Source organism: Quercus robur, chromosome 7 (assembly GCF_932294415.1).
Source record: "Quercus robur chromosome 7, dhQueRobu3.1, whole genome shotgun sequence".
NCBI classification, from domain to species: Eukaryota; Viridiplantae; Streptophyta; class Magnoliopsida; order Fagales; family Fagaceae; genus Quercus; species Quercus robur.
Window position 1 is genome coordinate 22,062,489 of NC_065540.1, and position 26,465 is coordinate 22,088,953.

Below are 26,465 nucleotides of genomic sequence, written 5' to 3' on the forward strand. Positions count from 1 at the left end.
CAAAACAACACAGGAAATTCAAATTTCAGGATGGCAGATCTGGTTGGTTCCCAATAGACAAACTCAACTCAATTAAGACTCAATTGATGTTAAATTGGGTCAGATATATAGATTCTTTTTCAAATAATCAAGGTTGGCCACTTTTAGCCTTTTCCACCATTGTGTTCTACCTAAAATCATTTACTTTATCACCTCCTTATTAAACATGTCCTCCTCCACTCTATGTCTATCCATATTGTTTTAGGCCTCCCTCAACTTATTTTCACTCCAACTTGATTTAAATTGTTCTTTCATTAATGCATTTCCCCATTCTCCCCCACCCCCCCCCCCAAACACACACACCCAAAAAAAAAGAACTATTTGGAAATTATCTTATTCAATCTTTTGTTTCCTAAAAAGCCCCTAGTTTGTCAAAAGTAAATTCTTTTGATATTGTGACTATTAAGTTGTAACATGTAAGTATAGCCAGGTAAGAGACTTGACCAAGTAGGAGGTAAACCTACACCTATTATCAAAAAGCATTTGGGTAAGCCTTTTTACCTTGCCATTCCCATACTACTTTTGATTCGCCCTTCACCAGGTTTGGATACTGATCTACTCGGGAATCTTCTTGAACCAGTTCTTCCACCTGCAAGTATCGGGGAAATTATTAACAAAACTAATAACAACATAATAATTATAAACTCAACATAAGTAAAAATCATCAATGATATAGGTTTAGTATAAGGGAAAACAAATAAGCATTTATAAATAAAATCAAACCAATGGTCTCAACAAGCGCACCTAACTTGCATTAGTTCATAATATCATAAAATTATTCCTGAAGATTTTGGATAAACTCTTTTTTTTATTGGTGAAGATTTTTTACAAACATTAGAATTTAGGAAGACAACAAAGTAGATAAATCTTTATCAGCTACAGGAGTTATGAAAAAAAGATGCACTAGTAGGAGTCGTTCAATTCAAGTTAAAGGCCCAAAAAGATTTAAGGCCAAACGAATGAAGGCCAAGGTTGTGAGAAAATACATGATTCCCAAATATTGAACAGATGATATGGCTTCCTAAAGATGAATGCCCAATTTTTTTTTTTTTTTAATTATTATTATTGGTAACTTACACACACAAGCACCTGATGGGTTTGGAATTCACAATCTCTCCCTCCACCTTGCTCTTTATAAGGGAAGGAGGTGCCATTTGAGCTAGCGCTCTTTGGAATGATTTATTGTAGCGACTCCAAGTAGTAAGGCCTGTAAGCCAAAATGAGACTATGGCAAAAAAGTTAGATGGCTAAAGGAGATTCATGTCATCAGTGCAATGGAACAAAATAAGCTAACTTTGGTTGTACTCAAAGGTGTAAGGCATTTTGAGAATTTTACTAAGTCAAAATGTGCCCAGATTGATACAAAATAATCACTTTTTTATACACGTAGATAACTTATTAAAGGGAACAAAAAGCGATGCAACCCTATGTACACTTACATATTAACTAAAACAGAGAGGTATGAATTCAAACATTTGAAACTGGTTGGCTAACTCCTGCGCCAGTACTCCAGTTCCTCCAAAAAGGTCATTGCAATGAGATCATAGATGAACAAAGGCAACTTTGTTATCTCACAAAAGCATGTCATTTTATCAACACATACCAACACATGCAATTTTAAACTCCGGTAGAATACAACATCAGGGGATTTCATTTTGTTCAAATCTTTGGAACTCAAATGTAGCAACTGAAAGCTTGTAGACTAAATTGTGATATGATCAAACCACATGGGGTAAATTGTAACTTCCCCCAAAAAGTTACTGCTTTGGAATTGTATCTATATTAATCCATTGTGGAAAGAAGTTATTTAGGTGAAACAATATCCAAGGACCAAAAAAATACCTTTTTCCATAACACATGGTTTTTCCTCTCTCTTGGCAGAAGAAGATAATCTCTTAACCTAGAAGCAACAACCCAAGGTTCACATTCCCCATTTTCTCACTTTGACAACAATGCATTATCTTCAAGTATTTCACAAACCTATCACATTGGACACAGAATGTTATGTTTAAATAAAAAGATTCAGAAAATGGAATCAATAAAGGGATAAAATCAGGGATAATTTTTTCTCTCCTAAGGTGTGCACGAATCAGGAATATAAAGGGAAATCAACATCAAGTTAAAATAGAAGTATGCACACCTAGCCATGCATTACTAAGCTCTACTAAAAACAATCCATGAAAAAACATGTACATGAAAGAAGAGAAATAAATTCCAGCAGTCCTGGAACTCCTAACTCCCAAGAAAGATAAAGGGCTTTTTTTGTGAAAGTGAAACAGGGAGATAGCGAATTTAAACAGGGTGACACCAAAACTCGGTGCCACACAAGTACACAATTCACCTATGGCAATAATAATAAAGCAAGAAATTGATGAGGGAATGGATGTTATAAAAAAAAAAGATTCTGCCTTCACATCTATGAGTTTTCTTTGAATCTCGCTACAATATCCTGTTCAACTGTTAAGTTCAGGCATCAAAATCAAGTATTCAGGGACAGCTACCTCTATTGCCAAACTTTTATACAAAATACAGATGCCAGTATGCTTATGTAAAACTACAGAAATGCCAGTTGCACCAAATGATGTGCACTGAGGGCCAGCAAATTTATATCCAGCATAAGTTGCTCCTCACATTGAAGCAAAAGATCTGCTATCTTCTCATGGAAACAGTGTCATCATCCAAGAGTAGTTGGATAGTTTCAAACAAGGTCTGCTTGCTGATTTTGTTTATTAGATTTTTTCTCAGATTATGGTGCACTTAAAATGATTTGTCCAGTGGTAGGTGTAAAAGTAATGTCTTCTTACCTGGGTAGTTTAATTCTTAAAGTTATAGTACATCATGAGTAATATCGTAAAAGGTTCATCACTGATGGTCCAACTTAAGTAGCATCCTGGGAAGGGTAGTTTGAATACATTCCTGTCCTTCAACACATGAAGTGGCCATTGTCAAGACTCAAACTCACACACTTGCACTTGACAGCCCAAGTCTTTACCATCGCACCACGTAGTTCAAAAATTAAAAAGGCTACTTTCTTCCTGATAAATGGTGCAACTTTATCTCCATTTCTTTGCTACTAAGAGCTCACTATTATTCAATTTCCCGGTCAGCTCAAACGAACTCAACAAAATATTTTTCATTCACAACCATATACATGTATTGGAAGTTGTCTTGTTCCCATCTCTTCAATATGACAGACATAGGGTTGCATGACTAACTTACAACATATAAACAATCTATCTGCTATATATTTCTAACAATAAACCATTGAAATTTCTAAGACAGCAAGATCAACACATTTCAGGATGAGAAGGAGGTGGCAATGAAATGGAACAAGAAACTAATATTCAGTTAGCTGTACCAGAAAATAACACAGGGCCTCGTATACCTGGTGACAAAGTTCTTCAACTCTGCTTGATATATATTGTCTCTGACGAACTTTCCAGAATAACACTGTGCATCCAATAAGCTGTAAAATTTTGACATTGTCAACAAGCTTCAACATAATCATACTAGAACATGTAAATTGAAAGGTGGTCTTTTAGAAATGGAATACCAGTGTGGAAACTCGGAAAACTATAAGAGCATGCTCAGAGAGCCATCGACGGATACGACAGGCAACTAGCTTGTAATGCTCTGCTAACAAGTCAAGGCACTTCAACTCTTTGATCCTACAATAAAAAGAAAAGAAACGTAGAATAAAATGATGGAACATCCAACCTGAGGTCCTGCAGCATTCATTAAATCTTAAGATTTCTAGATTGAAAATAGAATGGTATACCCATGAGGATCTGTCCTTGTCTCCAATAATCTACTAACAGCATCCATTACCCTTTGTTTTGTATACAAAAAGGTGCCATCGTCCAAGCCAACATTTTTCACCAAATAATGTCCATCTAACTCCTTCCATATATCATCCTCTCTGACCTGACAATGGGTATAAAGTTAGAACTACAAATGTGGGCAACAAAACTCAAGAATGTTGCATTCACTGACATACACATGTAACAATAGTATAGAATCATTGCAATGAAGTTAAGAGGGTCGCAAAGGTGACAGACCCAAACTGCCCCAAGTCCATCGCATAAAAATTGAGCTTGTGCTTCACAAAGATGAATCTCTATCCACTTCAACTGTAATTTCATTATATATAAATTACAAATCAGAAAGACATACGTGATATTCAAAGTTAAATTAAGCCTTTTCCTATCCCAAGCACATAAGTGTACCAGAATGAATAAGTTTCTTAGGACACACAAGTTTCTTAGCTGTTTCATTAATATCTCCATCTTCTACACACAACTACCCATGCTTTCTATAACCACGAACACATTCCAAGTTGCCTTGGTTACATTCTCCATTACTCGGACAAGGCTCACAGAAATCTGTAAATTATCCAAATTGATTCAAATGTAGCATTAATAGAAGTAGTAAAGCTCAAACTAGAACCTATTTCTCAGGATCAGTGTATTTAATATTGATATTGGTATTCTTGGAATTTTTTTTCTTAAATTGAGAGAAAAGGCAAAAAAATTTTGCCAAAACAGACCATCATCTTTCTCTAGGAAAGTTGTCCAGGCCTGTAATCTTGTATTGCTTATTTGTATAAACAAATTGATAGTTTTGGTCATGCATTTCTTGTACTATGCAGGTGAAAGACACCAGCTTAAAAGCTCTCTCTTTTTTTTTTTTTTGGGTGCTATGCATTATGTAGCAGTGTTCAGTATTTGCTGAAGATCACCAAATTCCAGGAAATTAGGAGCTCTTCTATTTAGATTCAAGTTGGAATTTATGTTCAGACAGCAAAGAGCTAGAAAGCACAGACTACACAGTTGCATGTACAGGAAAGTTATATTGCTCCAAAAGCATAACATAAATACCAGAAAAGATAGAGATTTTTTGGGAAGAGTATTAATAAATTGCCTATTCGAATCATTTTAAGCTTGAAATCAAACAGATGAGCTGATATATAGCTTGCAGAAGAAGATAAATGTTTTTCTTTTCCTAATGGATCTTTAAAAAAGAAGAAGAAATCATGAAAAGGAAAAAGTAAAAAGAGAGGTGCTCAAGATTTTGTTGGAGTAGGGCTGCCTAGAAGGATACTTGAAATTATTTTATTACTTACCATAATTCTGAATATCTACCAACATTTTAATTTTTAGTAAGTATAAATATATCCATTTAAACAAGAAATTAAAATATACTAACATAATTTCAGTATCATTTCTTCAACTTCACATGACATCTATGGGTACACCAGGAAAAAAAATCCATTTATGAAAGATATAGATACAAACTTCAAACTCTATAAACCTCTCACAATTTCAAACCCAATATGGGTAACTCAAAACTCTTTCAATCTTAACTCACAAACATGACACTCAATTATTACAAATTTCCAATACACGCAATGGTGTACTCACACTCTAATATTGAACATACTCTCAAACTTGAATTTAAAAAAAAAAAAAAAAAAAAAAAAAAAAAAAAAAAAAAAAAAAAACGGATCGGTGCTTTCACACTACGAAAACGAACTCTTAACTCACTCAATTTTCAAACACAATCAAAAGGGCCACTTTGGGCCGAAGCCCTCATTTGACCGAAGCCACCCAACTACAAAGGATGGAAAAAAGGCAGCAAACTTGTTTTGGTTTGGTCATCATCCCACTCCAAAGCATCCCACCATTCTGATTCTACTTTTATTTCTTTTATGGTACCTACATTTTGGTTAGTAAGAGGCAGCCTTCTGAGACCTTTGCACCCGCGCACTCTAACCTGCTCCAGACATGGCCATGTCTCCTTGTGTCTGCAAAGAGTTTTGAATGCGGGAAGGTTCCACAATTGCAATATCCTTAGTTTTGGAACCATAGGTTCTGGAGATATGTTCTGCCCTGATTCATTATTAAAGAGCTTTTCTAAGTTCTCACAATTGCTTACATTGATTACTTCTAGGTTTGGCAGAGTCTGAATGAAGTCACCACAGGAGAGAAGATATTTCATCTGATGACAGAATTCCACTTTTATTGATCTTAGGCTATGAAATCTCTGCCCAAGATGACCAGCTAGCTCTGAAATGCTATTTAGGTTTTCCATACTTTCGAGATGAAGTTCCTCCAGGTTTGGTAGTAGGTCACAGCGGGCAGCACATCCTCCTCCCCACCCTAAACTGGTTGGACATTTTGTAATAGAAAGTGACTTTAAACCAGCAAAGCTGGCATCACTTTCAATGAAGTCTTCAAGCATTTCAACCAGTCCTGTACATTGTTCTAATTGCAGAGAACTTGAATTATCCCAGAACCACCCAATCCATTCTTGCGAGAGAGAAAGATTAAGATTCCGGATAGAACACCTTTTTTCATCGAATGTAATTAGGACGCTCCTTCCTTGTGCATCATAAAAACAAAGTCGAAGATGACTCATTCTATTTATCCAGGAAAGATCTTCGGATTTTTCCCATGGGATCCCTTTGAATGAGATGTTTAAGTAATGTAATCGATTAAAGGATGATTTGAGCTCTTCAAAAGTTGCCTGTCCATCTTCCTCTCCCTTCAAACGGAAATGAAAGCCACTAGCCCACATAGATAGACTTTCTAAACAAGACAACTGGGATATAATTCCAGGTTGAATGCTTTTCAGTTCACTAGTCTCGTCTAAGTTTAAATCCCTAAGCTCACTCAGGTTTTCAATCCCTCTTGGGAAATTTGCGATACACGTGCCACGAAGATCAAGATCTCGAAGTTTAGTAAGTGTTCCCAGTGAGGGTAGTTCTTCAAGATTACGGCAATTCCAAAGACGAAGAACACGGAGATCTCTAAGTTGAAGTAGAGAATGAGGCAATGACCGGATGCTGGTATCACCGAGATCCAATACCTTTAGTGCTACAAACCCTTGCAGGAATTTCTCAGGAACCGTGTCAAGGGCATGATTGTCTCCGAGTAGCAGAACCGAGGCCTTTGAACATTGTATCATGCAATCAGGTAGCCTTGTTATGTTGTTACCCATGAAAGAAACTCTATCGAGAGAATTTGAATTTGAATTTGAAAACTCTCCAACAGAAATCTCACTCAACCCAATCCCCGAACGAACAAGGGATTTACACCCATCCTCAGACGTTGATGAAATCCATATAGCAACGTCCCGAACAACGTCATGCATCTTCACAGAGGAAGTCCAGGGACCATCTTCCAACAAACAAGAGTCCTTCAGATTTTCAATCAAAGAAATGCCTTCGTCCATATCCTCCCAATTCTGTCCTTCACCTATCAAACCTTCTGCCCGCCAGTAGCGTACTAAATCCCTTATAAAAATTGTATAGTCCTCGGGAAATAGACAGCAATATAAGAAACAAGATTTTATGTTGTTGTTACCTTGTAATGATTCGTAACTCAACCTCAACGGCTTATAGACCTCAGCCTCAATTCCTTCTATAGAAGGCACTGATCTTTGCAACTGATTTAATGCATGCTTCCACAACTCGACCTTTGTCTTTTTTCTCATGGCAGCTCCCACGACGATGATGGCTAGTGGTAATCTGCAACATTCTTTTACAATTGCTTCTGCTAATGGTTTAATTTCTTCTAGATGATCCACATCCCCTGCTTTTTGACAAAACAATTGCCAAGCTTCAACATCATTTAAAACTTCTATTTTGATTTCGAGATCGGTTGTCATAGCCCTACAGACTTCCTTAAGTCGAGAAGTCAATATGATCTTACAGCCTTTATGAACATCCGGCCCTGGGACACCCAAAGTGTCTAAATCAATTTTCGCCCAAACATCATCTAGAATGAGTAGAAATTTTTCTTCTTTCTGAAGCCTTTCATAAAGCCGATTGGCCATTCCTAGCTCGCTTTCTTCCTTTTCCACCTGCAATTTTAATCTTTCAGCTATTCGTGTCTGGACATTTTTAATGACCACATTCTTGGAAACGGTGGCCCAAATGACAATGCCAAAAGGCTGTGTAGAAGCCGTTTTGAGCTCATTATTCAAGTTCTTCACCAGAGTAGTCTTGCCAATTCCTCCTAGTCCCCAAATACCAATCCTTTTGAATCCATCATCCAATGCCTTCCTAATCTCGTCTAATTTTTTTGATGCAGTTGTTTGACCTTGAATTGAAGGTCCAGGAATATGCTCCACTGCTCTGGGAACTCTAGTAGGACAAACCACATCATAGTTGAATTTTTCAGCTACAAGAAGAAGCCTTTTGATCTCTTCCAGAGTTTTTTCCACTTCCCTGCTCGCTCTATACCGTTTTCTGCAATTTAAGAAACATCGAGAAGGCTTTTCGTTGTTGACCATTTGTCCTTGAATTGCATCGACTCCAGGCTGAAGCGTTTCCACGTCCTGAAGCCAAGTTACGACTTCAGATCTGATTTTGTTTCCTTCTTTCTCCGCTGCCTCCGTTTCACCTTTGACTTCTTTTATACGATCCGTAAGGCTTTTCATCTCCTGCTCAACAGCAGCAAGATTTGAATGCAAATTGAAAGTGGTGTTGGTCTTAGAACTGACACAACTACAGAGAAGATCGCTAGTTCCACTAGTGCACCGACAGCTGCACCCACCACTTCCATGCCGAAAATTTTGCTATGGGAGATGCCGGAAGCTTAAAATAATTGACAGCCAAAGAATGAAAGAACCACAGAAGAAACAGAATGATGTAAAGAAACAGAATCAAAAGACACAATCACTCGTTGTTGAGAGGATTACCTTCTCTCACATAAATTATCGAGCATGGGTCCAAATTTAGGTCCCAAGACCTGAGAGTCCGGTCACGGACTGAAGATAAGAGGACATAGTTTGGGTTTTGCGAATGAACTCGGAGTATGACAATTGTTGACCAATTGATGAGAGCGAGCGAGTCAGATTCAGGGCAGGTGGGTGAGTAAAGTCATTGAAATGAAAAAGTGTAAGCAGCAGTTGATATAGGAGTGGGTTGTGGGGGAAGATGAATGAAAGTGTTCGTTAGTGGGTCGCTGATAAAGATCTACACCATTACGAGCATGGGTCCAAATTTGGGTCCCATGACCTCAATTTTTGTCAATGAGTTATTGGGTTACATAATGACTCGTTGGGTTTCACGCGTGTTTTGGGGCCAAAATGGTCAAATGGCCATTAAATCGTAAGTATATAGTTAGTAGATCCAGTTTACAAACATTATAACTTACTAGCATCTCACCGCTAAACCTCACCAGCGCGGTCTCGGGCTCACGCGAGCCTCAGGCCTCGCGCGACCCAGGCTCACACGAGCCCCAGGCCGGCGCGAGCCCCTGGCCGCGCGGGCCTGGGTCGCGCGCAGCCTGGGTCGCTGGTCAGTTTCTAGTCATGCCGCGTGCACCTAGATCTCCGATCTCGATCTTCTCTCTCTTTCTGTTTCTGGTTTTCTTTTTTTTTTTTTTTTTTTTCTCTGGGTTTTTCCTCTGATGCTCTGGTGTTTGGTCTGAGTTGGTCCTATTTATAGGGGTTAGAAATCGAGTCTTAGAGACTCGATTTCTATGTGGTCCACGTGGAAAAATATGCCACCTAGGATGTAATTAGGGCATGGAAATCGAGTCTATGATGCTCGATTTATAGGCCAAAATCGAGTTTTTAAAACTCGAGATGCTAGTAAATTATAATATTTACAAACTGGGTCTACTAACTATATACTTACAATTTTATGGCCCTTTGGCCATTTTGGCCGTGTTTTGGGGTTGGAAAATGTTTGGAGGGCCATGGTCCCCTGGCTTTTAAAAAAAAGTCATCCAGCTTCGACTTTTAAAATAAGAAGTTAAGTGGCTTTCAAAAAAAAAAAAGAATTTAAGTGCAAATTTTAAAATAATGCTAATGCCCCCTAAACTTTAATTTGTTTTTACTATATTTATGCAAATAACTCTCTTTTTTTCTTTTTTTCTTTTTTCTTTTTTTACTAAAGTGTACTTTTGGTCCTGTTAGGGCATTTACGTTTTAAAATTTTTATTTTGACACATTATTTTTTATATCTTTTTCATATTTACTTTACCATCTATTTCTATTTATAATTTGACAATGCATATTATGTTTTTCAGTTTTCTGCCTAATGTACCAAATAAATAAAAATATAATTTTTCTTTCTATAAAATGGTAGAGTAGAAATTTCATATATAAACTCATTTATTATAAATCACTAGTCGCGTACCTGCGCGTTGCGCTTGATTATTTTTTATGGGTGGTCTTATTATTATTATTATTATTTTGTAATTTGAACTATTTTAATGAAAAGTAATACATTTCATAATCATATTTATCACAAAATAATTTTTTATTATTGTAGAATTTTTTTTATTTAAATTTTGAAACCTTAATTCTACCATAGTCGGTTGACTAATTTTTACATCTTGAAGTCAATTAAACACGTTTTGTATGCTACATGTAAACCTTCTTTTCCATAAGGGTTGAAATATTGTGGGTAGTATTTTTTTATGGAAGTTAAAATTTAAAATTCTTATACCTTGTGTAACACCCCGACCCAACTTTATAATTAAACTGTGTGTTTTAATGGTTAATTATTATTTGATGCAAGCTTCTTTTTTTATAATTAATAGAAGAGTATTTAATAAGCATATTATTTTATAATACCTTTGAATAAGAATAGTAAAGATTATAAATAATTGAATGGCCTTTTGTATTATATATATATATATATATATATATATATATATATAGACACACACTAAGTATGTACAAAACTATATTAAGTGGTTTAAGTTATTAGATATATAGTTGGTGTTTTAATTAGGCATATGATGCATGAGATGTTATAGTGGAAATTCCACCCACATGCAATCAATTGAAATTCAACACATGTAAAGCCAAAGTTTCATGCATGTGAACAAACCCAAAGACCAAGACTTGGACATGCAATCACCAAGCTCCACCTCGCCTCTTCCTTGACTTTCTCAAACAAATAGAACATCCAAGAAGCCATCTCCCTCTCTAGTTTCCACGAGTAAACAACAAATCTGAATTTCTTACCTCACTTTGCTCTCTTTTTCCCTTAAGGAAAGAGCTAGGAAGCTCCCTTGAGTCTTTCTCTCAAGTCCACGGGTTCACACACCAAAAGAAAGATAAGTCCATCTTATCTCTTCTTTGACTCTTTCAAAACAACTACAACAATCAAGAACACTCTCCCTTGCATTCCTACGGGTCCAACACCAAAAAGAAAGAAAACTCTCTCAAGCTCTCTTCCTCTCATACTTTTGGGTCCAGCCCATAGGCGGCTCCACTTGGAGCCCAGGGGGTTCAAATGAACCCCCTGATGGCCCTGCACACCAAAAAAAAAAAAAAAAAAATTTGACCTCCCTAAAATAAAATTTTGAAAACCTTGATGGGTTTTTTTTTTTTTTAAACCCAGCTAAAATAAGTTTGAATATGATCCTCTTAACAATATCTTAGCATTTTTAAACCAAATAAAAAAAAAAAAAAAACTCAATAACAAACCAATTTGAATTAAAATATGGGGAAAAAAATTAATAAGTCCAATGGATCAATGAGAGATCAATGGATGAATGATTGTTTAGTTGTATATACTGAAAAAAATGTAGCTCGTAAGATTTATAATGAATAAATCATTTAAAAATTTCAATATATGAAACATCATCGAAAGCAATTGTAAAACTTTATGTATTTCAGTTTTTTTTTTTTTTTTTTGGTTTTGTTTTTTGTGATGTCGATACATTCAAGTTTTATTTTGTTTTAAATTTTGCATAATTTATGTTTCTTATTGACCCCCTAAAAAATAATCCTAGAGCCACCACTGGTCCAGCCACTAGGAAAGGGACATCCTTTCATGCAAGAGTGATTTATTTCTATTTCCTCTAAAGCACCATAAATTTGGTAAGGATTCTAGCTACTCTCACCTTAGAATCCATGATTTCTTCAAGGAATTTTTAGTAATGGTTTTTGTGGTTTGTGAAATTAGGAAATCATGAACTTGTAAATCTATATATATAGTGTTTTAAGAAGATTTGAAATTGTGTTGGTGATTTGTTGAAGGTAGATTAGGGTTTTTACTAATTAATGATTTCATATGATTAAGGAAGTAAGAAAAAGTTAGGATGAGTATTTTTTATGCTGCTGCTGGGATTTTTGTTGTGTATTTTTGCTCTAAATGGTTAAATGACTGTATGTAAGTGTTTTATGACATGTCTAATGAGAGTATAAAAACTCCCATATGAAAATACCATCGTTTGATAATTGTTTGTAAATTTACAATAAAACGTTGCAAAGCTGTCATTGTGACAGATTCTGTGTTCATGCATGGTAAATTATGTATTAAATTGTATACATTGAATTTGGATGCTAGGGATATTTCCTATGGAATATAAGACACATGTGGTTGTTATGGAAGTGGTCTCACAGCATTTGAATCAATATAAAAATAATGATTTAATTTCTAAATTGCCTGAAACTCTGTCAGGACAGATTTGAGCACGTTGTCTTGTATGATTTTTAATAAATCATGGTTTTATGTTTTGACTCCAAAAAATTTTATGGTATATACTGAACATACAGGGGAGTGGTTTTGTAAAATTTCATGACATTTTGATGTGTATGGACAGCCCATTTGTATTTTACAAATGAGGCATATGCTGCTGAAATGAATAATCAACGATAAATGATAACTCTGACTTTGAGGATTTAATTTTAAAGTTAGGGTGAATGTTTTGAGCTATAATTTAATATGTTTATCTTTTGGTATGTTTAGATTATAGATTAATTTTGTGTAACTTGGTTTGAGATTTAGTACTCAAATGAGGGGTTCTAAATCATGCAACGGTTGTATTTATGAAACTGTTTTGTTCAACATGTTGTATGATGAATGTATTTTGTGTTTGTGGGACCCTCGTTGAGGTGGGATTAGGATTTCCTTGATTCTAAGAGATAGGTTTTGAGATGAATGTGTAAATTTATGATAAGGAATTATAGATAGTAATAAGTTTTGATATTTGGTTTAGGTGTTACCAGTATCCAAGTCTAAACTCTTTCGACTTTAGGCTATTGGTTCCTGCTTTCAGGTAAGGGATAAGTCATATGGGTATTTGGTAAGTCATGAGGTTATTTTAAAGTATATTATGCATTAAAAGGTTTTTGGTTAGAGATATGGCATATAATCATTATTCTAACAAAGATATGTTCGTGAACTTTCAAAACCTTATGTATATGATTTAAGCATATTGATGTCATTACTAATTTCCACGAACATGATGTTTAAAGAAAAGAATGGAAATGCTATTATTATGAAATGTTATGCAAAATAAGAAATTTCAGGATGATGTATAAGTATGAAAGGTTTTCAAGTTATGTCCTCTGGTGATCTGAACTCTGTCAGTAGGGGTTAATTATTGGCTTTCCATGGAAAATGTTATATGATTGGTCATTAAGTGGGACTGACTCTGCTGTATCTGCCCTTGTTGGTTACGGTCAACTTGTGGAGGAAGTCAACCTACCCCTATGGTTGAAAGATATGTATTATGATGTGATCTTAGGAATACTTGACATTGTGGGGAATGCTGGATGCCTAGCACCGTGGTGCTAGAAACCTCCCAAATAAGTACAGACTTCTCAAATATGAACTAATCAATAAGTTATTTATGAATAACTATGTTATATTATTAATCATGAGAGAATTATTTTGTTTAAATGCATTGTGAAAAGTAAAAGCTCTCATGGCAAGAAGAAGTTTCTGATGAAAATAAAAGCTGTTCATTAAAGATAAAATTTTCTAAAGTTCTATTGTGCTATAAAGATAAAGCTTCCGATGAAAGTACAAGTTATGTTTAAAAGTTATTAGATACTTGTTCTTTATGAAATGGTAAGTTTTATAACTATGAAAGTTATAATATTTTTTCGGGAAAAGGTTTATAAAGATAGGTTTTCTTATTGGGTCAAGATGTTTCTAGTTTAATACAAAGTTGTCGATTATCTGATTTAAGTTAAATTGATTATTTTGGAATGAGAATATACATATGGTGACTTTGTAGGAAATGAAAGAAGTTTAACCCGAAAGGTTTTGGTAATATTAACCTGATAAGAAAAAGGAGAACAATTATTTTCTATGAAGAGCGTATAAGTTATTAATATGAATAGTATAAAATACTATGCATGAAAATATGTTCTCCTATTCGAATATTCATAGAATGAAATGATCTGATTTACTTGCATCTTTATTAAATTCTCATATATCTTACCTTTACTGAGCTGTATAGCTCATCCCTTCCACTCTTTCAGTTAGCAGGTTTTATTTTGGAGCAGAGGGAGCCTTAGTCGAGTTTTGGAATGAGCTGGTTTTAGTTTTATATGTATAGATCCTAAATTAGCAATATGATGTTTAGATTTGTAGCATTGTGTATTTTAGGATCTAATGAAAGTGTATACCTTAAAGTATTAAGAGATGTATTATGTGAAATTCCAAATTTGAATAATTGGTGGATTATGTCAATCTTTGAGTACAATGTAGATGCTCTGAATATCAAGTGAAAAGTTATATCATTTAAGTAAGGAAACAAGGATGAAAAGTAAGAGGGAAGCTTTTGGTAAAATTTTTGTAAAAGTAAATTGTTTCTTATTAATATCCGGTTTAGGCTTGATATTAGCATGCTGGTCATGGTCACAAATCCGAGTATCAGATTTGGGGCGAGACACCTTGTCTTGATGTTTCCTAAAAATTAAATTTAGTGATTCTCTTTCAATAATTGTGAAAACTTTAAGCAATAATTCAGAAGGTAATTCATGTTACATGTTCATGCTTTGATTGTGTAATTGTATGATTGATTTGGGTTGTAATTTATAAGTTGTTTAGGATATTAAATATAGTGTTGTGTGAGATTTATAGAGTAGTGACGATTGTAGTTAATAACAATTGGTTTTTCATTATCTTTTAAGTTAATAAAAACCTTAAATATACTTTATTTTTCAAAAAAACCTTTGCATATTTTTTTAATGTGAATCTTTAAATATACCTTAATAAGTAAACTCTATACATTTCATTTCCTTAGATACATTAAAAAAAAAAATTTATTCCATAATAATAGTGGCTAATTAGTTTTTTCATGATCTCATTTGTGACTTTTTTTACTATTATCATATTTTACTAGCTGATGATTTTCATAATAGGGGCATTACATAAGAGATAAAATCTTAGAACCTTTCATTAGATTTTTAAAAGTCATGATGTGTGAAGAATATAAGCATTTAAGGATTTTATTTTTTTATTATTATTATTTATAAATAATGTTAAATGAAATGTCAAAAATGGGATTTTGAACTTTTCCATATTTATTTCTTATATATTTCTATTATTACTGAAGAACATCTTCCTTTTAGTTTTGATACTAAATATGGTTTTCTATATTAGAGTTTGATTAGTTTTAAGTTTAAATTTTGTATGATTGTATTTAATTGTTGATTATATGATTTAATTAAGTGAATTTAACAATTTATTTAATTGCACTGTAAAGCTTTTGATGACATTGATACGGTCATCTTTAACTAATTTTTTATTCCTGTCAGCCTCTTTGGTTTCCAATTAATGGTTACTAATTAATTTATTTAATTGACATTTGATTTCTTTTACTAATCTCTTTCTTTCCCTTTCCGTTAACATCCTATTGTTTTCTCAAATTTGATGATAATTCTAATGTACTAAATATGCATTGTAACGGTTATTTTTTATTTTTTATTTTATTCCATTTTGCTGGCATGAAGTTAGTATATCCATAACTATTAGTCTGTTTTATGATATGTATGGTTTGATATTATTATTATTATTATTATTATTATTATAAATTTAGTGTTTCTAAAATAGCATGTGTTTTGTATTCTATCTTTCTATTCATGCATTGTAACGTTTTATGGGAAGAATTTATAAGAAATTCTTTTATTTATTTGAATTTAAGTAAAATATTATATTTTTAATTTTTTAAATAAAAAATGATATAAAATATAAATAATTTAATAATATGGAGGATATGGCTGAATTTAAATTTTGAATAAAATAAGATGAAAAGAAAAATAGTAAAAATGAAATGTATAGTGTAGGGACACGTTTTTCTGGCCAAGCCCAAAATGCGTGGGACCTTGGACCAGCAAGTCCGGTACAATGAATTAGTAGAGAATGGGCCAAAGAGCTAGGTTTTAGCGTATGAACAATGGTCATCATGGTGTTGTTTATGATCAGGTTGAGACGGATTAGATTCATCAGAGAGGATTGGTCCTCTACACGGTCTAGGGAGCATTTTTTTATGCCTCTGGTGTGTTGGGGGGTCTCCGCCCCACCCTTTTTGTCTCTCTTTACTCCCTTTTTATAGTAGTTTTCTTCCTCTTGAATGGGGTCCCTAGGGTAGGTACTTGTCTCATCAGCCATTCCCTCTAGTTGTTGGGAGTGGTTGTAAGGACAGAGAAGTATGGCCATGTCAGGCACAAGGCACTGAATGCAATAATGACAGTCTTTTCCTTAAACACTTCCGTTTTCTCCGTTGTCATTTTCTACTTTAGTACTTTTCTTACTCCGTGGGACGATATGGAGTGTCACTGCCAATGGCAGGTTGCCTCCTTTATCCTCGACTACATCCATGCCGAGGAGGATTCTCCCCATGGTCAAGGAGGGGCTTTTCCTCCCTATGACCAAGGAGGGGTTTTTCCTTGGGCTGGGCCCTTGGCCCAATGTAGACATCGACATGGGCCTACTAGTCTTTTACCCCTCACAATAGCCCCTCAAAAATCCTGTTGTCCGGCTCCTCGGCCAGAGATGAGGGTTTTGGTGACATCGAGCCTCTGTCACGGCTTCACCAAGTCTTGCCCTCCATTAATGCCAGAGCCTCTTCGTTTGCCTGAGGCGCGTTCCCGGCTGTGAGACATTCTTCTAGTCTATCCAAGCCGCATAAATCCAACGGTTGAAGACTACTTTGTAAATTGAGCAAGATTTATCTCGCTTGTAATTCCTTCTTGGAGATTTGGGTGAATTGATTGCCACCAGGTTTGCCCCCTATATAAGACGTATGGTGGGAGATAATTCCCCTTTATTCGCAGACCCTTGAGTTTTTCAAGTTTCTAACTTCTCCAAATGTTCCCAAAGTCCCCACTATAAGAGTGACTGAGACTTAGGGAGTGAAAAGGTCATGGTTAGGGTAAGGGTGAAGGAACCAAACCCTCTTCAAAGGCCTTGGGTGTCTCCGAGATTCAAAATGGCCCAATCAGGGCAAGGGAGACAAAGGCCAAAGATATTTCTTCCCCTCGATAGGACAAGAAAGGAGTCTCGTCTTCCTTCAGCCAAAATCTGAAGCAGGTGGAGGTCGCATCAGATTTTTGGTGCGACAGCACTGGGACTTTCATCCGGTGCCGTGTGTCACGCATGTGAGGGTTCAGACTTCCCATCGCCGGTACCATCCATACTTGCTCGATTGCTGCTAGGGCAGTACTTGTTTGATTGCTACTAGAGCAAGTATGGGGATGTGGCGTCCCTGCTTCTTCTTCTCTTCCACTGCCGGTGCCATCCATACTCGTTCGATTGCTGCTGGAGCAAGATTGAGGATTTATCGTTCCCGTGTACCACTTTTTTTTTTTAGTTAGCTTCTGATATAGGCTTGTCTAACCCCTTTTATGTACATTGTACTACTTCCTTATCTAATAAAAGATGATTTTATCTCATTTTGCGTATCCTTTCCTTTCTGCAATAATTATTTTGTGAATGGATGTGCTGGTATCTTTTCTTTCAAATAGTACTTAGAACCGATGCCAATGACAATAAAGAGTTACCACTTTGAACTTATCACAACTGACGGGCACAATAACGTCGACTTTAAGTAGATTAACTATATAAGACTAGCCAGGATAACAACCGCATGTTCTATACTTTGAACGGGGTGACCGCCTGAGGACGTGTAACCTAAAATAAATTGTCCGAGGGGTCGCCGGGTACTAGGGTTCTTTTCCACGTATCCGATGATATTCATAGCTTTAACTTGCTTTAGGCGTTTGGTCCGAGGACCGAGGCATGACTGTGCCTAGTCTAAGCACTTAGGAAGGTACCATTATATGTTAGTTTCCATGAAGCTGGAGATCCGAAGACCACGCAGGACCTCCATTCCGTCTAGGACTTAGGCCTTTCTTGAAGTAGCTAGTTTCCCGTAGGTTTGAGTCTGAGAACCATGTAAGACCTTGGTTCTGTCTAGCATTTAGGCTTTTGGAGTGACTAGTTTCCCCATAGGTTTGAGTCCGAGGACCATGCAAGACCTTGGTTCTGTCTAGCACTTAGGCTTTTGGAGTGACTAGTTTCCCTATAGGTTTAAGTCCGAGGACCATGCAAGACTTTGGTTCTGTCTAGCACTTAGGCTTTTGGAGTGACTAGTTTCCCCATAGGTTTGAGTTCGAGGACCATGCAAGACCTTAGTTCTGTCTAGCACTTAGACTGTTGGAGTGACTAGTTTCCCTATAGGTTTGAGTTCGAGGACCATGCAAGACCTTAGTTCTGTCTAGCACTTAGATTCTTGGAGTGACTAGTTTCCCCATAGGTTTGAGTCTGAGGACCATGCAAGACCTTGGTTCTGTCTAGCACTTAGATTCTTGGAATGACTAGTTTCCCCATAGGTTTGAGTCTGAGAACCATGCAAGACCTTGGTTCTGTCTAGCACTTAGGTTTTTAGAGTGGCTAGTTTTCCCATAGGTTTGAGTCTGAGGACCATGCAAGACCTTGGTTCTATCTAGCACTTAGGCTTTTGGAAAGTTGTCAGTGCGTGTTAACTTCCTCAAATTCGAAGGTCCGGGGACCCGGCGTAGCTAAGATTCTGTTTAATCGCTTCAAAAGATTCCGGTTTAGCCCTCGGCTTTCTTCTCCGAAGGGAATTCAGCGAACCGGACTACTAGGCCCGCGAAAGTGAGCCCCTTGACAAGTGCATGGGGGCACATATCTGACGTTAGAAGCCCCTTAAATTGCGCTTCGTTTAGCAATCCTTCCCGCGTAATGAACACTTCGAAGCGTGGACCTAAGCAGAGGCTGAGTTATGATAATGATGGTGTGTTCTTGGAAATGATGGGGGCTTTCGCGTAGCTTGCACCACCGCCTAAGTGGTCCTCTCGAGGAACTCTTGCTGATAGGAGATCGACCGTGATTAACCGTCGCATTCACCAATGCACAAGCTCTTCCCACAGACGGCGCCAATTGTAGGGACACGTTTTTCTGGCCAAACCCAAAATGCGTGGGACCTTGGACCAGCGAGCCCGGTATAATGAATTTGTAGAGAATGGGCCAAAGAGCTAGGCTTTAGCGTATGAACAACAGTCATCATGGTGTTCTTTATGATTAGGTTGAGACGAACTAGATTCATCAGAGAGGATTGGTCCTCGGCACGGTCTGGGGAGCCTTTTTTAATGCCTCTGATGTGTTGGGGGGTCTACGCCCCACCCTTTCTGTCTCTCTTTACTCTCTTTTTATAGTAGTTTTCTTCCTCCTGAATGGGGTCCCTAGAGTAGGTACTTGTCCCATCAGCCCTTCCCTCCAGTTGTTGGGAGTGGTTGTAAGGACAGAGAAGTATGGTCATGTCAAGCACAAGGCATTGAATGCAATAATGGCAGCCTTTCCCTTAGACACTTCTGTTTTCTCCATTGTCCTTTTCTGCTTTAGTACTTTTCCTGCTCCGTGGGACGATATGGAGTATCACTGCCAATGGCAGGTTGCCTCCTTTATCCTCGACTACATCCATGCTGAGGATGATTCTCCTCATGGCCGAGGAGGGGCTTTTCCTCCTCATGACTGAGGAGAGGTTTTTCCTTGGGCTGGGCCCTTGGCCCAATGTAGACATCGACATGGGCCTACTGGTCTTTTACCCCCCACATATAGCAATAAACACTAAATTATTTTAGCTATGCTATGTAATAGAATAACATTATATTATTATAAACTATATTTATAATGTAATAGAATAACATTTAACAATCTAAGATAACAACTTAAAACACAAAAATAGGCTTTGAAAAAAAAATTGTATCAACCCAAAGTAGAATTCTGAAGAATACAAAAATTCATCAACCTAAAGTAGAGATGCAAGAAAAAAAATAACCAAAATAAAAGTAGAAGTAAAGTTTTTGATGTCCTTTGTAAGGTTTTCTCTATTTTATTATTTACTCCTCCCATCAGGCTCTTTGTTTTCTAATTAACAGTTACAAATTGACGTTTGATTTTTTTTTTTCCCTTTCTCCATCTACACTTTATTACCCATAAATCTCTCTCTCTCTCTCTCTCTCTCTCTCTCTCTCTCTCTCTCTCTCTCTCTCTCTCTCTCTCTCTCTCTCTCTCTCTCTCTCTCTCCGTTGACATCTTATTGTTTTTCCAAATTTTGAAGATAATTCTAATATACTAAATATGTACTATAACATTTATTTATTTTTATTTTTTTTCACTCCGTTTTGCTTCCACTAAGTTAGTATATCCATAACTATTAGTTTTTTTTATATTATGTTTGGTTTCATATATATATATATATATATATATATATATATAAATTTAGTGTTTCTAAATTGGTATTTGTTTTGTATTTCATTTTTCCATTGATGCATTGTAACATTTCATGGGAATACTCTATAAGAGCAATTTTTATTTATTGAATTTAAATAAAATATTATATGTTTAATTTTAAAAAAATGGGACAAAATATAAATAATTTAATAATATGGTGGATGTTGCTAAATTTAAATGTTGAATAAAATAAGATGAGAAGAAAAATAGTAAAAATGAAATGTATAGCAATAAACACCAAATTATTTTAGTTATGCTATGCAATAAAATAACATTATATTTCTATATGCTATCTTTATAATGCAATAATATAACATTTAACAATCAATGAGAATTAAAAAGATAACAACATAAAACAAAAAAACAAAATCGTATCAATCCAAAGGAGAATTTTAAAGAATACAAAAGTTTATCATCCTAAAGTAGAGATGCAAGAAAAATAAATATTACTTGGAAAAATATTATGTAGGCTATTTGTATTTACATACTGATTTTGGTTGACTATATAATTGTTCACTTTAAATCTTCTCATTCTTTTGTTCTTCCTCCTTTTTCTATATATTTCTTTTCTTTTCAGCTGATAGCTAGGTTGCTATATGTTTTTATAATTGCATTGTTACTAGTGGCTCTGCTTTTAATTTTTAGTAATTGCTCCAACGACATTTGCTTGGCTAGACCTTGTAAATTCTTTAGTTTTGTTTCCTGTCATGACCTAGTCAGTTGCCTGGAGTTTCAGCCACATATGGCAGTAGGAAATCACTTGAATGAGACTTTCCTACACATAAACAGTTGTCATATGCATCAAATATGTGTCTTTTATAGTATACTTACTATAAAATTATTGAGGTTGAAATAGGAGTGCCTCTGAATTCTGTAAGCAATATGATACTTCCACAAATGTTGTCCTTGAGAAACAGTTTGTACTTTGTACTGCTTTCGTAAACATTCCTTCTCCTTCGCATCGGCATTGTTTCCTACCTCTTTGGGCTCTCTTGGGGAAGTTACAACTAACAGATTAGAAGCATGTGGTTTTCTTTGTTTGCCCCCCAAGAAAAAGTCTTTTAACATAATTAACATATTTCTCATATAACTGAAATGGGACTTGAAGATGATAAAATATTGGGCATGATGGGCTTACCTTAATGGGCCTGACGGATTGGGTCTCTTGGGCCTGCGTAGGTATGGTCCCAGCTTCGAAGGCCCATCACTACTGACACAGCAAGGGCCCATGATCCGGTAATGAGAATCCTTGCTCACCACGTTTGGAAGAATTGGGAATAGAGTCCCACATTGAAAAGATGTGGGAACCAAAAAGGGAAAGTCAACCCCTTATCACTATAAAAGGCGTAATACCCACAGAAATCGAGGTATGCTTTTATGAACCCTCTCTAACGCACTAAGTAAAACAGAGGAAGTCTAACTTGACCGTCGGAGAGTCTTTGGCCGGCACCACACCGGTGCTCTCTGAAGGATTCTTTAGTTTGTTTCGTCGTGCAGGTTCAATTCGAGTCGCGAGTACGGTGTGACCCATTGGTGACGGTAATCGACGTCATCAGTTGGCGCCGTCTGTGGGGAATCGACGACCGGGTACGGTAACATTTCCTAGATAAAGGAGTTACATGGTACTCACGCGCTCGATGGCAACCACAAATGACGTCCAAGAAGAAGCTCCTACGACTGCCCTTGAGAGACAGGTCAAGACGCTCGCCGCAGCTGTGGAGCGCCTCACCAAACAAAACCACGACCTGACGGAACAGCTGAATCAAAAGAGTGCAGCCGTGAATAGCCAGGGAGATCAAGAAGGGAACAGTGCGGAGAGGAGAAATAATGACGGACCGCAGGAGAGCAACGCACCGAGCAAACAAGTGCGACGGGACGCTAGCATCCCCTCAGTGACGGACACAGCTCCACAACCCATCATCGCAGAGATGCAGGCGATGAAGGAACAGATGGAAGTCCTGATGAACGCTCTCAAGGGGCGAGTGTCCAGCGATCTTGACGACCTTGTCAACCGGACTGACTCGCCATTTACGGCGTCCGTCAACTCCTTCCCCCTGCCGAGTAAGTTCCGCATGCCAAGCATGGACAGTTATGACGGAGTCAAGGACCCCCTCGATCACCTAGAGACCTTCAAGACCCTGATGCACCTCCAGGGAGTGGCGGACGCAATTATGTGTAGGGCATTCCCTACAACCCTGAAGGGCGCGGCAAGGATTTGGTTCAGCCGCCTGACACCAAACTCCATCGGCACCTTCAGAGAGCTGAGCGCTCAGTTCACTACACACTTCATTGGAGGACATCGGTACAAGAAATCCACGGCTTGTCTGATGAACATCAAGCAGAGAGAGGAGGAGACGTTACGGGCCTACATATCACGCTTCAATAAAGAAGCGCTCACGATCGACGAAGCCGACGACAAAATATTGGTGGCCGCGTTCACAAACGGGCTGAAGGGGGGTAAGTTTTTGTTCTCCCTATACAAAAACGACCCAAAGACAATGTCGGAGGTGCTTTACAGGGCCACCAAGTATATGAACGCTGAAGACGCTCTACTAGCAAGAGAAGACAGACCGAAGAAAAGAGACAGACAAGAGGATCCCCGACAGGACCAGGGGCGAAAAAAAGGACGGATGGGAGATCGAAGGGACGAGAGACGTCCAAAACCCATGGGTGGAAGGTTCACAAGTTTCACCCCGTTGACCGCTCCGATAGACCAAGTCCTAATGCAGATTAAGGACGAAGGATCCCTGACGTTTCCGGGAAAGCTGAAGAGTGATCCCAACAAAAGGTCAAGAGACAAATATTGCCGCTTCCACCGTGACCATGGTCACGACACTGCCGATTGTTACGACTTGAAGCAACAAATCGAAAACCTTATCCGACAAGGAAAGCTGAAGAAGTTCGTCAGCAAGGAAAGAATGGATCAACCCCAACAAGAACAACACCCCCGTCGAGAAAACGAGCGGCCAAGGCCCCCAATAGGGGACATAAGGATGATAATTGGAGGAACAGCTTCGGCCGGATCGTCCAAAAAGGCTCGCAAAACGTACCTGCGGATGGTACAGAATGTCCAGCTGGCAGGCACGGTACCAAAGATGGCTAGAAGGGAAGGCCCCATCATCGGGTTCTCGGAGGAGGATGCAAGACGCCTACACCATCCACACGACGATGCACTCGTCGTCACCTTGCGGGCAGGCGACTACAACATCCACCGGGTGTTGGTCGACAACGGTAGTTCGGCCGACATCATGTATTATCCGGCATTCCAACAAATGAGGATTGATAGAGAACTGCTAATACCGACAAACGCCCCGCTCGTTGGCTTCGGGGGGAGTAGGATATTCCCTTTGGGCGCCGTCACGTTACCGGTGACGGTAGGAGACTACCCCCAACAAATCACTAAGGACGTAACATTCCTGGTGGTCGATTGCTCGTCAGCCTACAATGCTATTATTGGACGGCCCACTCTCAACTCGTGGAAGGCGGCAACATCAACATACCACCTGATGATCAAGTTCCCAACGGAGTATGGGGTAGGAGAGCTACGCGGAAGCCAAATTGCCGCACGAGAATGCTACGTAGCTATGATGGAGGTGGAAGACCAGATCCAGGCCTTGAACATAGAAGAACACCGAACGACGGCAGAACCTACTGAGAAGCTAGAGGAGATAGTTCTCGACAGTTCCAATTCAGATCGAACTACCAGGATCGGAACGCTTGTCAAACCCGCAATCCGTCAAGAGCTCGTAGCTTTCTTGAGGAGCAATAAGGATGTGTTCGCTTGGAGCCATGACGATATGCCAGGAATCGATCCCTCGGTCATGGTACATAAGTTGAATGTGTTGCCCTCGTTCCCACCCGTCCGACAAAAGAAGAGAGTATTCGCCCCGGAGCGAGACCAAGCAATAGCGGAAGAGGTCCGCAAACTCCAAGATGCAAGCTTTATCAGGGAAGTCTACTACCCCGATTGGCTGGCGAATGTGGTAATGGTGAAGAAAACGAGTGGCAAATGGCGGATGTGCGTGGACTTCACCGATCTTAACAAAGCATGCCCCAAAGATAGCTATCCCCTCCCAAGGGTCGACATCCTAGTGGACTCGACGGCTCAACACCAATTGCTAAGCTTCATGGATGCTTTCTCGGGTTATAACCAGATCCGCATGCACGAGGACGACCAGGAGAAGACTTCGTTTGTAACCAGTCAAGGTCTCTTCTGTTACAAAGTAATGCCATTCGGTCTGAAGAATGCAGGGGCAACATACCAGAGACTAATGAACAAGATGTTCGCACAGCAAATCGGGAGGAACGTCCAAGTTTATGTCGACGACATGCTGGTGAAGAGCCGGAAGGAGGAAGACCATTTGGAAGATCTCAAGGAAACATTCGGCACACTCCGATCCTACAACATGAAGCTCAATCCAGGAAAGTGCGCGTTTGGTGTAACGGCAGGAAAATTCCTAGGATTCATGGTATCTCAAAGGGGGATTGAAGCTAACCCGGACAAAATCCGAGCCATAATGGAGATGGCCCCCCCGAGAAACGTGAAGGAAGTACAGAGCCTTAACGGCAAGGTAGCGGCATTGAATAGATTCGTGTCGAGAGCGACGGACAAATGCTTACCTTTCTTCCGAACATTGAAAAAGTCATTCGAGTGGACGGACGAGTGTCAACGAGCATTCGAGGAGTTAAAAACCTATCTATCTTCACCACCTCTACTGAGCCCCTCGCAACCAGGTGAAGAGCTTTTCCTCTATTTGGCCGTCTCCACTGTGGCCGTCAGCGCGGCCTTAATCAGAGAGGAGGACAGAGCACAGAAGCCCGTGTACTACGCCAGCCGGGCGCTCCGCGGTGCCGAGGAAAGATACCAACCTATGGAGAAACTCGCTTTTGCGTTGGTCACGGCGGCTCGCAAGCTCAAGCCCTACTTTCAAGCCCACACCGTGAACGTAGTGACCGACAAGCCCTTGCGAAGGGCACTAAGTAATCCTGAGGCCGCAGGTCGACTGACGCTGTGGGCAATAGAATTGAGTGAGTTTGACATCAAGTATCGTCCACGTGTGGCCATCAAAGGACAAGCTGTAGCCGACTTCATAGCTGAGTTTACGCATGACGCGGACAAGGGGGCAGAAGAACCCCCCCAGTGGAACATCTACACCGACGGATCATCCAATAAGCGAGTTGGAGGAGCCGGCATAGTATTGCTGTCACCTGAAGGAGACAAGATTGAATGTATGGTCCGTCTCGACTTCCCCATTACCAACAATGAAGCAGAATACGAAGCGGTAGCAGCAGGACTCGACCTAGCCAAAGCCGCCGGAGCTGAAAGTGTGGTCGTGCATTGCGACTCTCAAGTCGTGACCAATCAAGTAAACGGAGATTATGAATGCAAAGGGGAAAGGTTGAAGAGATATCTCGATCAAGTGAGGGCTAGAGTCGACGGGCTAAAAGCAACGTTCGTCCAGATCCCCAGGGGAGACAACGAGCTCGCTGATCGGCTAGCCAAAGCCGCTTCAGCAGAACACATGATAACACTGGGTAATGTACTTCCCTTTGTTCAAATCTTTCCGCTAATAGACCCCGACAACATGCAGGAGATACGCTCCGAAAGAAACTGGACTACGCCGATAGCTTCATACTTAAAGGACGGGATATTGCCTGAGGAGAAGGAGGCAGCGAGAAAGCTAAAAGTCCGAGCGGCAAGGTTCGTCTTGATAAAAGACATTCTTTACAAGAGAGGTTTCTCCCGTCCTTACCAAAGATGTCTCGGGGTTGAAGAGGCAGACTACGTGATGAGGGAAGTACACGAAGGAATATGCGGGAACCATTCTGGATCGCGGTCGTTGGTGCACAAACTGTTACGAGCTGGTTATTACTGGCCGACCATGCAAAAGGATGCTGAGTCCTA

At 38.6% G+C, this 26,465-nt stretch overlaps 2 protein-coding genes across 2 annotated transcripts in view; both read right to left on the minus strand.

The window, feature by feature from the left end:
- Nucleotides 1-511: 511 nt before the first annotated feature.
- LOC126691169 (uncharacterized) overlaps nucleotides 512-26,465 on the minus strand; it is a 42,443-nt gene continuing 16,489 nt past the window's right edge. Inside the window, exons 2-7 of the mRNA XM_050386235.1 lie at nucleotides 4,266-4,485; nucleotides 4,098-4,169; nucleotides 3,818-3,963; nucleotides 3,593-3,707; nucleotides 3,425-3,505; nucleotides 512-628 (exon numbers count right to left, since the gene is read on the minus strand). Coding sequence (XP_050242192.1) covers nucleotides 512-628; nucleotides 3,425-3,505; nucleotides 3,593-3,707; nucleotides 3,818-3,963; nucleotides 4,098-4,169; nucleotides 4,266-4,325 — 591 coding nt within the window. The 5' untranslated portion in view covers nucleotides 4,326-4,485. The remainder of the gene's footprint in view (nucleotides 629-3,424; nucleotides 3,506-3,592; nucleotides 3,708-3,817; nucleotides 3,964-4,097; nucleotides 4,170-4,265; nucleotides 4,486-26,465) is intronic.
- Nucleotides 5,323-8,994, minus strand: LOC126692761 (disease resistance protein At4g27190-like). The gene is made up of 2 exons (XM_050388506.1): nucleotides 8,743-8,994; nucleotides 5,323-8,638 (listed from the first exon to the last, which is right to left on the minus strand). Exon 2 carries the CDS (start codon nucleotides 8,479-8,481, stop codon nucleotides 5,650-5,652), a length of 2,832 nt encoding a protein of 943 aa, XP_050244463.1. The 5' UTR covers nucleotides 8,482-8,638; nucleotides 8,743-8,994; the 3' UTR covers nucleotides 5,323-5,649.

Excerpts from the sequence above, each read along its gene's own strand:
- LOC126692761 (XM_050388506.1), bottom strand. The coding sequence starts at position 8,481 with ATGAAAAGCCTTACGGATCGTATAAAAGAAGTCAAAGGTGAAACGGAG.